Source organism: Electrona antarctica (genome assembly GCF_951216825.1).
Source record: "Electrona antarctica genome assembly, chromosome: 3".
NCBI lineage: Eukaryota > Metazoa > Chordata > Actinopteri > Myctophiformes > Myctophidae > Electrona > Electrona antarctica.
This window is the reverse complement of record NC_136808.1, coordinates 8,239,601-8,253,134: the sequence shown is the minus strand read 5'-3', so window position 1 is coordinate 8,253,134 and position 13,534 is coordinate 8,239,601. Positions and strand designations below refer to the sequence as shown.

Genomic DNA, 13,534 nt, shown 5'->3' with positions numbered 1-13,534 from the left:
TTTAAAACCAAAAATACTCTCACACACTTGCCAGTGTGCCAGTGATCACCCTCCTTTGTGCCAATGTTGGCACTGGTGCCTAAGGTTGCCTACCCCTGGTCTACACTGGTGCCTAAGGTTGCCTACCCCTGGTCTACACTGGTGCCTAAGGTTGCCTACCCCTGGTCTACACTGGTGCCTAAGGTTGCCTACCCCTGGTCTACACTGGTGCCTAAGGTTGCCTATACCCCTGGTCTACACTGGTGCCTAAGGTTGCCTACCCCTGGTCTACACTGGTGCCTAAGGTTGCCTACCCCTGGTCTACACTGGTGCCTAAGGTTGCCTACCCCTGGTGTAACCCATTAAAACCTGAGGCTGATTCTATGGTGCATTTATATATAGCGCCTTTATCCAAGACGCTTTACATAGATTGTGCATTACCCACAATCACCCATTCACACACACATTCATACACCGATGGCAGCGGAAACCATGCAAGGTCCCAACTAGCACATCGGGAGCAATTAGGGGTTCAGTGTCTTGCTCAAGGACACTTCGACGGTAACTCTGGGGGAGCCCGGGTTTGAACTGGCAACCTTGCAGTTCCCATCCAGGCACTCTACCCCTGAATTCTACAAATGCAATATGATAATGTAATATACATTAAGGTCAGATGCATGCCAACTCAAAAGACTTTTAGCGAATGTTGTCTGTAATTTGGGAAACGTACGTCTTCTGGTACTATACTGTACATATGGTTAATTGTTAAAATAATATATAACATTCCTTTTTTTTTAGGGGAGCTCCTCTGGAAAACGATACAAATTTCTGGTGACCGGCCATGGGAAATATGAAAAGGTTGCTGCTGCTGCTGATGATAATGGCTACAATGAATGCAGTCAATGCACATATAATCAGCCTGGTAAGAAACATCTCAAACGTGCCGTATTAGTCGCTATGAAATGTCCCGTTTACTACCTGCTTGTTATTGATAACTCTGAATTATGGTTTACTTATATTAATACATGTATTAAATACTTTATTACATTTTCCACGACTTGGGTATAGATAAAGCTGCAATACTGTTTCCCATGCTAGCAAGAAATGGATGTAAATTATTGCTCTAAAATATATCAACTTTAAATAAATAAATATGGGGTACAAGTCTGGATTGGGTTGTACCAATTAAAGTTTTTGGGGTGCAAATGGTCAATTGATTAAGGCGCATATATACCACAGTGGGTAGTCTGATCGATTCCCGGGCAGGGCGTACCTTTGCTGCATGTGACTCGTGAAATAGCTGTCCCTGTTTCCTGTCTTTCTACCCTGCAAACAAATTACATCACACGCACACACACACACACACACACACACACACACACACACACACACACACACACTCACAAGAGAGACCTGCTCCACATATATTAATTCAATCAGGGATGGCATGCAAGAAAAATGTTAAAGTTATTTTATGTATGTTTATACATTATTATAGTAGACGCTATAATTTGGTGGTTCAGCCAGTGAGTCTTGTCTCACTCGTCTCTCTCTTTGCACTTCCAGTGTCTTATCTCCACTGACATTTGTAATAAAGCATAGCATTAAAAAAGAAAAAGTCAGACATTGAGTGAATTCAAATATTTTGCTGACTATAACCTCTCTTAGTGTTGCTAAATGCTGGGGGTTCCTGGTGGCTCAGATAGTGTGTGAGACCTAATCCAACCACTGGTGTGTCTCGCAGGCTACACTGACATGTCTGAATTAATAGCATGAAATGTACTTGAACGCAGCAAATATGGTTGCCACCTTCTATATGGAGAAATAAGGGACAGCCACCTCAGGGGCCAAGATTTACAGGGAAGGTAAGGTAGGGAGCGTTGACATCCATTATGTTAAATATAAATACAACCAGATGGGAAATCTAATCGATCAGAACACAATGTTCCATACTGTGGAATATCAGTCTTGGGAGATGTTTGGGGAATGAAGACATTGTTGCTTTAGGATAGATGTTAGACATGAGCACATATTGTTCAGTAGAGTTAATGGATCAGATCAGTTAATGGATCAGAGTTTTGTATTCGGTCGCTGCCCGCACAGAATACAAAACTCTGATGCTGGCATTTAAAGCAACCAAAGGTATGGCTCCCCCATATCTTGCCAGCATGATTGAACCCTACAAACCCTCCCGCGCACTCAGATCAGCCAACGCAGGGAAGTTGGAAGTACCCTCACTAAAAACGCCGGGACAACGCTCCACACGTCCCAAACTCTTCTCCCTTCTGGCCCCAAAACTGTAGAATGCACTTCCCGTTGCAATCAGAACTGCAGCATCACTCCCGATCTTCCGCCGTAGTCTGAAAACCCACCTTTTCAGACTCCATCATGGCCCATAGCACTTACCCTACCCCCTTAGACAGCACTTCTTAGACTTATATAGCATTTGAAACAGACTTATAGCATGTCATGTAGACAGCACAATAAGTGCATTGTATGTAGTCATAGCACTTCATAGTATATATGTACAGCATAGTATAGCATATATGTATAGTTTATATGTATAGTGTCATTATATAGATATGTTCTAGTTATAGTTTATATGTATAGTGTCATTATATAGATATGTTCTAGTTACGTTCTTAGCTTACGCATGTTTCGCGATAAATGCATTTTACATATGTGATGTATTCCCATGCTTTTTGTTATTGCTTAATGTAAATCGCTCTGGATTAAGAGCGTCTGCTAAATGCCTAAATTGTAAATTGTAAATTGTAGTTAAGGCTCACACATACTCGTTATCACCTAAAAATCACACATGTTGATTAGGTGATGTAATGGTGATGTAAAACAAACGGTGCCAACACACACATTAAACGCCATTAACAATAAAGGGACAATATGACGTAAATGACACATTATGGCATAAAATGACCCTTCATTGTCAATGGCGTTTACAACACAAACATTGAACTAAAGACAAACATTAAACCTGTGTATAGGAGGGGCTGGCGCCCCTCAAAATCTGGAGTATGCATCCCGCTTTAATTATTTTCAGGCCTTGAGTTGTGAGTGACTATCAGAAATGTCACACGATACTATGCTGCTTTAAACTTGGAGTCACACAAGACTAGAACCTCTCTCAAATAGACTGATAGGACAGGTCTTGAGCAAGTGATTATGGTAGCTAGATTAAATAATTCATACATAAATAATGACAAGTGAGACATGTGGCTTTCCGTCCAACTTTATGCAATTATAACAATCACACAATGGTCAAATTTCTTTTTTTTAAACCCAAACACGGATGCAATAATTCCTTATAATAAGTCATTATTGGTATCTGGTTACAATGACCACTTCAAACCTCATCTCAGAAATAAACAAACAAAAGTATAAAAAAATATGCTGTAGCAGCACAATAAACCTTAGAAGCCATGAAATAATGGAGACCACCTACTAAATTACATTCTTCTTTTCACTTTTCAAACAATCTCACCATTCTGAGCCTTCTTTTATCCATTCAGTTCTTCGACCATACGATTATCAAAACTATGCCATGTCATTCAGGACCAGGGTGGGAAATATCTACCAGTAACTGTCTTGACTGTTGTAATGAGTGAACTTATACGTTAATGACAAATCTACTGATCATTAGTTACACTATCAGCCACTTTGAATAGTATCGACTATCCAACCATTATTGGTACAGTTTGAGTTTAGGTACTCTTTTATTCCAGAGATCTAGTCAGAAAGTTGGTCTGGTCAATAAGGAAATCAAATGGCTGGTTCCTTTTTGAGAGCAAACCTTCCCTCCCTGGACCAGATTCCACATAACTCCTAATACATTTCATCTAGACAAGACAGGCGGAAACTGTCCTTTGCCCATACCATATCGCTCTGTTCTTGCACTCACCCTCACCATCTTCTGTCCCCTCTACATTTCTGCACATTGCCCTCTATCCTTCTGCCCTATATTCCAGGAATGTAAAAGCCCTATTTATCACACAGAGATTACAACAAAAGGTTACCCTTCCAGCAGTTGGCACTAAAAGCAAGCATCTTTTTAGAAAAAATAGAAAAAATAAATGTAGCCCGACAGTGATTTCAACATCACATTGAAATTAATATCTACATGCATTCAGACAAAACGATTTACAAGAAAGAAAGATCAACCCAAATATTGTGAAGATTCATGCTCTAGCATGTCTCTTGAGTAAAATTATAAATATATTCTAGATGAGAAAATATTTCTATGAAAAAATATTTCTATGAAAATATATTGAGTAAAGAAACAAATGAATTTTGTTACGATTGATTTTGTTTACTATAGTAAGTGTATGGAATAAAATGTGCTTGCCATTTTCTAACACAAATAAATAATGCAGTATCAGTAAAACGTTGAATGAGTTTGACTACTAAAATTAATGAGTAGCTCAATCACTCATTATTTTCAGATAACCATAATCTAGCTTTATGTCTGACTGTGTACATAGCCTACTGTGCTTTTAAGTTTTGTTTTTTTCTGAATATGTATGCTGTACCTTATTAATCGCACATACATTTCTATTACATGCCTCTGTGTTGGTGTGATTCTTACATTGATTCTGGTGTTGGACATATTTTGCTAATATTAAATTGAGCTATTCCATACAGACACCTGCGATATCATTATGCTTTCTTAGTGAGACCAGATTCTCAGCCTCAGTCTCTTTTACTCTCTAAAAATGTCTCTTCTATTCCTCACAGAGATCTGTGGAGACACATATCTCGCATAGCTTCTTACAGGAGAAAAATCAATCACCAGTAAATACTCAAGACATGCATATAGCGTCCTAGCGACGTCAAAACAAGTCAAGGTTCTGGCATCTTCGATGCACCAAATCCTCTTGCCTTTCTGTTAAAGTCCTTTCGTTCGTCCTCCTGGGATTTGCGATTCAGCAGCCCTCTTTCAAACACAGAGGCTATTTTAGTCAGGGGCTTCTCCGCCGCCTCTTTCAGCTTCCTTGCATCAAAGCGGGGGCTGTACAGCAGAATTGGAAGCCGATTCACAAAGGATGGGACCTCCGCCTGGTTGTCTTTCGAGGCCTTCTTTTGGTCTGGATCCTTTTTGTCACCTTTGATCTGCTGCATAATTTTATCCTTGGTGGAGAACATCTGAAAGAGCATGGCGTCCCACATCTTCATCGCTATGGGGTTCGCCTTTTGATCGTGCACCTCCATGCCAGCAGACTGAGCTGCTGGCGCCACATCATTAACAGCTTGCACCGTGGTTCCACCGGAATCCGCCTGAGGTTGGCTCTCTTGTCCTGGAAACATCGGCTCGTCTGGCTCCACCACCATGTGTTTTTTGAGTCGCGTCCATCCGCTAAGCCTGGCCTTGAGGCCTTTTGGTTTCTGCGCCGCTTTGGATTCGGAGGCCGCAGCGTTCTTGTCAGCAGTTGAAGATGCAGGTGATGTCACTGACTTCATAGAGGTCGTGTCTGGAGGGGCTTCCGTCAGGGCGGCTGTAGATTTGGTCTTCAGAACGTCCTTCACTTTTAGTCCACTTTTTGGCTGAGATGGCAGTGACATTCCTCTGTTTGTAGATGGATCTTTGACTGAGACCGAGGCCTGCGGCAAAGAGGCAGGAGTGGTAGAATCAGTCAGAGCGGCTTTGGTTATGGACGCTTGCATGTCAGTATTTGTTGCTGGGTTTGCTGGGGTTACAGGTTCTATAGCTGGCTCAGTAAGGCTCTGAGCGTTAATATGTGTGTTAGACTGCATGGCAGGATCAGGGGAAGGCTTTACAGAGTCTTTAGTTTCTATTATTGGTGTCATAGACGTTTTACTGTCCATAGCGGGTAGGGCAGTCTGCATAGGAGAAGTCTGTCTTTTTACAGCTTTGGATTCTACAATCTGTGAGGAAGGTTGTCCTTCCATGAGGAGGGGGAGGGGTGATGATGGGGAAGGTATAATCTGTTTCTGGGGGTGACGTACATCTAAAGCAAGACTATTAGTCGGGATTGTAGTGGTTTTAGTTAAGGATGCTTTCATGCTGGCATCTGTTTTTTGACAAGAAATGCTCTTTGCAGTCGGCACTGGAGGAGGTTGGACAGTAGCGGCTGGCATATTAGTTAGAAGAGATTTGGGGGGCGAGTTAATGCGATCTCTGTTTTTTATAGTCTCCGTTACAGGATAGTTACGAGCCATAGGCTCCGGTGACTGTAGGAAAGGTGAGTCTCTCCTCCTAGGCACAGGTATAACATAGTGTTTTTGTGTAGTAGTAGGACTTGCCCGGGCTTTCAGATCTCTGGCTTGTCCAGGAGGACCTAAATCGCACATGGGATTATTCAGAGTAGGATGTGTGAGGGGCTGCGTGTTTGCAGATTGTACATTGAATATTAACGAGTCTTTTGTCTCCATTACAGAGTGAGTGACGTGTCTCATGTCGACATGAGGGTTTGCCAATCCGTTGGCAGAGGTATGATCATTGACTGCAGATATAGTGATTTGGCTTGGCAATGAAGTGGGTTGTGTCTGGATACTACAAGTGGTAGCTGGAACATAACCCGGGGCAGGGGAAGTTATTCTGTCAACCACAGGCTTCACAAAGTGCTTAGCTTCTAATGGATGCTTTAGTGAAGGTCTTATGTCTACAGCAGACTGGGAAAAACAGAACTGCTCGTTCATGGTGGTTGTACATGACACTTTAGGCTCGGGTGTTCTACAACTGTTGTGCTCGACAAGTGGGTCGATGAGTGGTTTCGCCTCTGTTCTGCAGTTTGAAATGGGTCTCGTTTGACTGGTACAGCTACCAAGGGCAAACTTTGCAGCTGATGTGAGTGGCGAACTTTGTGGTGTTACATACCTCATGGTAGGGCTCGACGGGATGATATGTTTACCGAGCTGAATCGTTTCAATGGCAGTTTTGCTGCTCATTCCTGTTTGTGTGTTAAATGTTACAGTGGATGCCGTTTCTACAACAGCCTTGTTGATAAGGTGGGTGTCAGTGGGTGCAATAGTGTGAAGCTGGTTGCTGCTTAAACGGCCTTTGTTAGCCTGCTGTTTTTCACTGTTCAATTTAAGTTTCTCTGCACTTCCTGGCTGTCCAGGTGAGATGGTTTCTATGGCAGAGTTCTCTGTACTTGCCATTCCTATGGAGGTTTTGTCTGACAGTTTGGGTTGACGGCCGAGCATGTTCAGCAGAGGTGTGTTTTCATTCGACGGATTGGATCCTAGTTCAACAGTTGGTTTGCTGTAAATGTGTTCTGCTATAATCGGTGTACCGGGAGGAGTTTTAATTGGCAACAGACCTGCATTTCCTGTGGCATGTTGTTCTTGTAGTTCATTTTTAAGCATCCCCTGGCTATCTACTCTGGTTTCATTCACAGTGTTACTGAGGGGCCTAGTTGTCATGTTTGCTTGACCGGACTGTGAAGGCCCTTTGGTAGGGATTTTCAATGGTATAGTTTCAGCAGTAGGCTTCGCGGATATGGTTCCTATTATTGGCGTACATGGCTGAATTTCTCTACTGTCGGTTTTGGCCTTGAGTACCTCAATCTCTAAAGGAAATTTGACGTCTGTAATATTGGGCAATTGGGTTACCGTAAAAGGTTGACCGAGGTGTGGGGACTGTATGCAAGGTATGTCGGGTGAGATATAATTTACAGCCAATGCATTTGACATGCTCGGCGTCTGAGATGGGCTGGTGAGAAAATCTGGCCCAGGCAAATATTTGCTGGGGATTTCATTTTCTGTTGGAGGCTGTATGTGAGTTATAGTCTTCAAGGCTGGTTTTCTTTGTTGCGCAAAGTCTGTCTTTTGCTTTGTTGTGAATACAGCACCCACATCGGTAGGGGAATGCTGAGCTATAACGATGGATCTCACCATGGAGTTGCTTGGTGGATTAAAACATACATCTGAGAACTGGGGTTCAGCATGTGCGTTGCCTACATTAGAAGACGTGCAGAGCAAACCGTTCTCGTTGGGTAGCACACTAGCAAAATCTACTGCCTTGATGTTTAGTGCATCCTCTAGACCTACAGTCTTGGGGTGCTGTTGGGGTCCCATGGCAGACAATCGGTTCAGGATATCAATGGTTGCCTTCCCTGAGAGTGTGGGATCTATTGATTTTATGGGTGGATGTTCTACTGCAGTGTTTGGGAGGTGTTTAGGCTCATTAAATGGCGCGGCGTCACACTGAACATGTAGGACGTTGTCTGCTGGAGTAAGCCCACTGGGAGTTCCATGACCTTGTACAGGGGGAATTGGTTGGTGAGTTGAATCAACTGGTAAGGGTTGTGGTGGGGCATTTATATTGTTGAAATGATTATGTTGAACAGTTTGAGGGCTAATCATTTTGGATGATTTCTCCACATTGACAGTATTCTGTATTCTTACATCTATTACCTTTGCACTGTTCTGGATGTCTAACGTCCCTGGGTGAGTTGGAGAGTTTGGCAGACTAGTGCTATCATTCAGGCAAGAGGGAGTTATATTTGATGATTCTGCTATCTGATATGGTGCCGCACCTTGTGTGTGTACCTCACCTGCTTTACGTATTGGTATTGGAGCCTCTGAATATGAGGCTTTTGGTGCGGATACATCGCCTGTGGGTTGTTGCATAGTTTTCTGTGCCAAACCATAAGCAAGTTCAGGGTTTACCATGTCCACTATAGGCATATTATTAATTTGTATTCCATTACAGGGTGCTTCAGATGCGGCCTCTTCCGACTTGATCTTCAAACACTCGGCAGTCTCTTCCTTCGGAGATTCAGAGTCTCGTGTGACTGAAATTTCCGTGGTGGAATCCTCCACTGAAGACGTTTCAGATTGGTGTCCATTAAGGGGTTTGCATGTGGTCACTTGGGCGTCTGAGACAGAAGATCCATCTAGCGCAACATCAGACTGCACATTGGTTGAAGTCTGTTCATTAGCCTTGGAGCCTGCAGGACTGTAACATCTTGGCATAGTCCTAATCCCACCGTAGGCAACGTACTCGGCAGGTGTTAGTCCATAATATGACCGCACTTTTGGTTTTGAGACCCCTAAATACAGCTGAGATCCCAGTAGTGATGTTAAAGATTGCCGTGCCTCAAGCATAGGAGAGCATGGTGGGTTACTCGGTACTAAAATAACCGGTACGAAAGGGGGATTGGAACCCATGTTTTGCATCATATGGGGAATTAATGGAGTCATTTGTGAATGTACAGCTCCCTCAAGCATAGGAGAGCATGGTGGGTGACTCGGAGCTAAAATAACCGATACGGAAGGGGGATTGGAACCCATGTTTTGCATCGTAGGGGGCATTATTAATGGAGTAATTTGTGAATGTACAGCTCTATCAAGCATAGGAGAGCGTGGTGGGTGACTCTGTGCTAAAATAACCGGTACGAAAGGGGGATTGGAACCCATGTTTTGCATCGTGGGGGACATTAATGGAGTAATTTGTGAATGTACAGCTCTATCAAGCATAGGAGAGCGTGGTGGGTGACTCTGTGCTAAAATAACTGGTATGGAAGGGAGATTGGAACCCATGTTTTGCATCGTGGGGGACATTAATGGAGTAATTTGTGAATGTACAGCTCCCTCTGAAACTGAGATGTCCTGCTGTGTTGGTGGCAGTGTGGCTTCTGTTTGTGCTATTTTTACACTAACGATTCCTGAACTTTTTCTGTTTCTATCGTTGTAATGACTTGTTCGGTCCTGGGAAACCTTGTTGAGGATCGTGTCATTGAATCCAGTCTGTTTCAGTTCTTGCACTGCAGTGGGAGGCTTACTCCTACTGGTAGTATGCATTGGTGAATTGCATGACTCCTTGTTTACAGCAGCAGGCTGCAGATATTGGGTTGAAGTGAAAGCAGGACTCGCAGCAAATAAGAGTGGGTTTGGTTTTGATATTTCAATGACTGGTGTGGACCCCCGGGAGGGCGTCCAGGAGGGTGTCTTAGGTCTCCCTGAAGGGGTCTTGGACACAGGGACCTTATGTGGGGAAAAGGTATCAGATTTCAACATGGTTACAGCATTCTTTTCTCGGTGAATGGTGGATAATGATATTCCCTGGTATGACGCATTCAGTCCTGTAAGGTCCTGAATCGAAGGGGGTCTGGAGAGCTCATAAAACGTGGCCTTGGATGTGTAGATCATTGCCTGAGGAGAATCAAACCTTTTCTCTTGGACTGCATGGACAAGTGATATGTCTGACCTGACCATCGCAGGGCCCATCTGGCTGGCGAGGGAACCGCCATCACTAGCATGCAAGCTGGTCAACGACATTTGGCTCCTGGTCTTGTCCTTAATGTCGGAGTATGTCTGCCTCTGGCTGGTAATAACGGGTTGTGTTTGAGGTACTGAAACCGACAGCAGGACGGGAACCGGCGGAAGGTTGGCGGCGACTCGAGGAAGTGCCAGGCTTGCGCCACCACTGGGGGTAGATGAGGAAAGAGCCATGCCTGAGCCTCCATTGGGGGCAGCTGGAGACAGCTTCAGGCTGTGAGTTGATATTTTAGGGCTGGTCTGTGGCACAGGTTGTGGGACCGGAGGCGCTTTGAGTACGACAGACCCACAAGAAGGTGTTGTGGCTGAATTCAATGGAGGAGGGCGTGCTGCCAGCGATGGACGCAACACCGCTGATGGTGGCATCATCAATGGCATTGCCTCGTCGAATAAAAACGAGGAGCACTCGTAGAGTGGAGCCACCTGGTCTTCGTATATATAGTTGGGCAGTGTGTACGACTGCAGGGGGAAGCTTCCGGTCTGGCTGAGGGGGCTTCTCCGGAGGTGAAGGAAGGGAGACGATCGGTGGCTGTAGCAGGGAGCAAATGGGAGGCTGGAGTCTGAAGCATCGTCACCCACGTAGATTGTTTCAGGCGTCATGGATCGCGGAGTGGACTGATCGCTGTGCTCAAGGTCTGTGCTCGCTTCGTTGACGGGGGACAAACAGGAGCGAAAGGGGATCGGTGTCTGAATGGGGCCTTTTTTCTTGGATCTCTTCTTCTTGAGCTTCTGTAGCCTGGCGTTGTCTTTACCCGGTTTGGGCAGTAATGGAGGAGGGTATTGCTCATCATGGGAGAAGTCATCCTCCATGCCATTAACGTAGCCCACTTCCATCAGCATCTCGAGACCCTGAAAGACAAAGAGAGAGAAATCTCATTAGTGTATACTCCTGTTCATGTTTAACCGATAAGATCTGATGAAACCCGAGTGGGGCACACATACAATAATTCAAATAATATTTAATTGGCGAATGTGTGTGTGTGTGTGTGTGTGTGTGTGTGTGTGTGTGTGTGCTCTCTGTACGGGTCATTTAAATTCTATGAAAATATTGACATGAGCTCTTTTGCTTTACAGCAGGACAGTTCCATGAAGATATTGAGAACGACACATTGGCTCCTTGAAAAACGTGGATAACGGCAGGATATCTTCATTGCTTCACAACATTTACTGGCTAAGTGTACAATGGTTGTGTAGACTATAGTTATTTTCTCTATATGCAAATACTGTTAATATTCATAATCATTGCAAAATAACTCAAAACATAGCGTATATGTATGTACTATTTGGACCAAAAACTGTTCATTTTCTAATTTCTTGTCTCCTTTTACTGTTATTTTTTTTTATCATCTCCTTAAGTTAATGAAAGGGATGTGTTTGATAATTTCATAGTACAATGGTTACAAATGGGCAGTCAATCAACCTCGCTCTGTGCTGGATGCGATAAAAATAAGTGTCGCCCGAGTCAGGGGAAAAGGGTTGCTATATTGCATTTACACCAGGCATGACAAGTGACATTTGCCCCCCCCCCCCCCCCCCCCCCCCACACACACACACACACACACACACACAGGTGTCGCTCTGTTCACTTTGGGAAAGATCACTTGAATTTAAAATGTATGTGATTTGTGTAAATTTATGTACTATTCTGTGTAAATGTTGGACCAAAAACTGTTAACTTTCTAATTTCTTGTCTCCTTTTACTGTTATTTGTTTTTATCCTCTCCTTTTACTATAATAAAAGTTAATGAAAGGGATAATTTCATAGTACAATGGTTACAAATACAATTGCCAGTTTGTGTATGCTTTAAGACTGTGTTCACTAACCCTCACAGCTGCCTATATCCTTTATTTAACTGACACTAATGGCTCTGGGAAACCTAACCATGTGCCAGCTTTAGAAAGGCTCTCATGGCTATGGGCTCATTAGCAGGTTTCAAAACCTTGATCTTGGTGAGACCTTAAAGATGTCGTATACAGTAGCTTTGTGAAACACCACAGCCCAAAATAGAAAAGTAGGCTATACAAGTTTTTTTTCTTAAACTTTATAATTTTTATTTTACTGCATGTATGAAGGGCATGTGAAGTGAGATTATGTCAAAGCACATTTTAGTCATGCAAAATAATGTAATTAATCTACATTGAAAATGTTTTGTACAATTGAAATCGTTTCCATTAGTGCACTGCAGTGGGTGACGGACACATTTTTATGGGTTCATTATTTTTTGTTTCCTACATTTTGTTTATTATTTCAAAAGATTTTCAAATAACATTCCCAAAAAAGTTACATTATTCATGACTTTTCAGTAATTTCATGAATAAATAAAAGAAATCAAAGAAATTCCATAAATTAGAAAACAAAATGTTTAAGAAGTAGTGAAAATAGACTATCTACAAGCTCACAACGCGGCGTTTGTAGATCTGCGTTTGATGAGATGCAGGCTTCTCATTTGGGCCACAGGCTAAAACATTTGGGAACCCACTGATCCAGTGTGTGTTCACATCACCATATGAGATTAATTGTTTTCCTTCTCTTAAGCTTTCTCTTCATGTGTATTATCTCTTTCTCTCTGTGGAGAGACGCTGTAGAGCGACGAGGTCTAATTTTAGACTAAGAGAAAACGGATCATGACACCAAACACCTGCTTGTTGCAGTTAAGACCTGCCCAGTCTGGGCAGTCAATCAACCTCGCTCTGTGCTGGATGCGATAAAAATAAGTGTCGCCCGAGTCAGGGGAAAGGGGTTGCTATATTGCATTTACACCAGGCACGACAAGTGACATTTCCCCCCCCCCCCCACACACACACACACACACACACACACACACACACACACACACAAAGGGGTGTCGCTCTGTTATAGCACTTGAATTTAAAATGTATGTGATTTGTGTTGCTTCAAGCATAGATATAAATATCATTCTATCTATACTGCATATTTTCATTGACTTTACATTGAATTGTGTTGCTCTAAGAAGAAAAAGGGAAAACATTGCGCCGTGCCAGTGTGAAATGTGTGAATGCCCCTTTAGGCCTCATGATAGGCCCCAACTATTCAGAGTGTGACAGCAGCAACTGTGTTGTTGTCTCCACCAGGCCGAAGGCATATGGGGAGAGAGTATGTTTTGCACTCCGTGTCTGTGTGAGTGTGTGTCCGTCTGTGTACAGCAAATTTCCGGCACCGCTAACCCGGTTGATGCCATATTTTGCACACACACTCCCTGGATGCCAACGATGAACCTCTGCCCCAAATTTTCCAGAACGGCCTGTTATAGCGCCACCAGGAGGCCGACTTTTGTAA

The 13,534-nt window shown here is 43.4% G+C and overlaps 2 protein-coding genes across 3 annotated transcripts in view; one reads left to right on the top strand and one right to left on the bottom strand.

Moving 5' to 3' along the window:
* Positions 1-11,674, top strand: part of LOC306919128 (lymphocyte-specific protein 1-like) — a 36,818-nt gene extending 25,144 nt beyond the window's left edge. For both annotated transcript variants that reach the window (XM_079496143.1, XM_079496142.1), the window contains 2 exons: positions 778-901; positions 11,311-11,674. In XM_079496143.1, coding sequence (XP_079352269.1) covers positions 778-901; positions 11,311-11,357 — 171 coding nt within the window. In that variant the 3' untranslated portion in view covers positions 11,358-11,674. The remainder of the gene's footprint in view (positions 1-777; positions 902-11,310) is intronic.
* LOC306919146 (uncharacterized protein) overlaps positions 4,608-13,534 on the bottom strand; it is a 10,760-nt gene continuing 1,833 nt past the window's right edge. Inside the window, exons 2-3 of the mRNA XM_079496144.1 lie at positions 8,511-11,085; positions 4,608-5,592 (exon numbers count right to left, since the gene is read on the bottom strand). Of these exons, the coding sequence (XP_079352270.1) occupies positions 4,834-5,592; positions 8,511-8,606 (855 nt within the window). The 5' untranslated portion in view covers positions 8,607-11,085 and the 3' untranslated portion in view covers positions 4,608-4,833. The remainder of the gene's footprint in view (positions 5,593-8,510; positions 11,086-13,534) is intronic.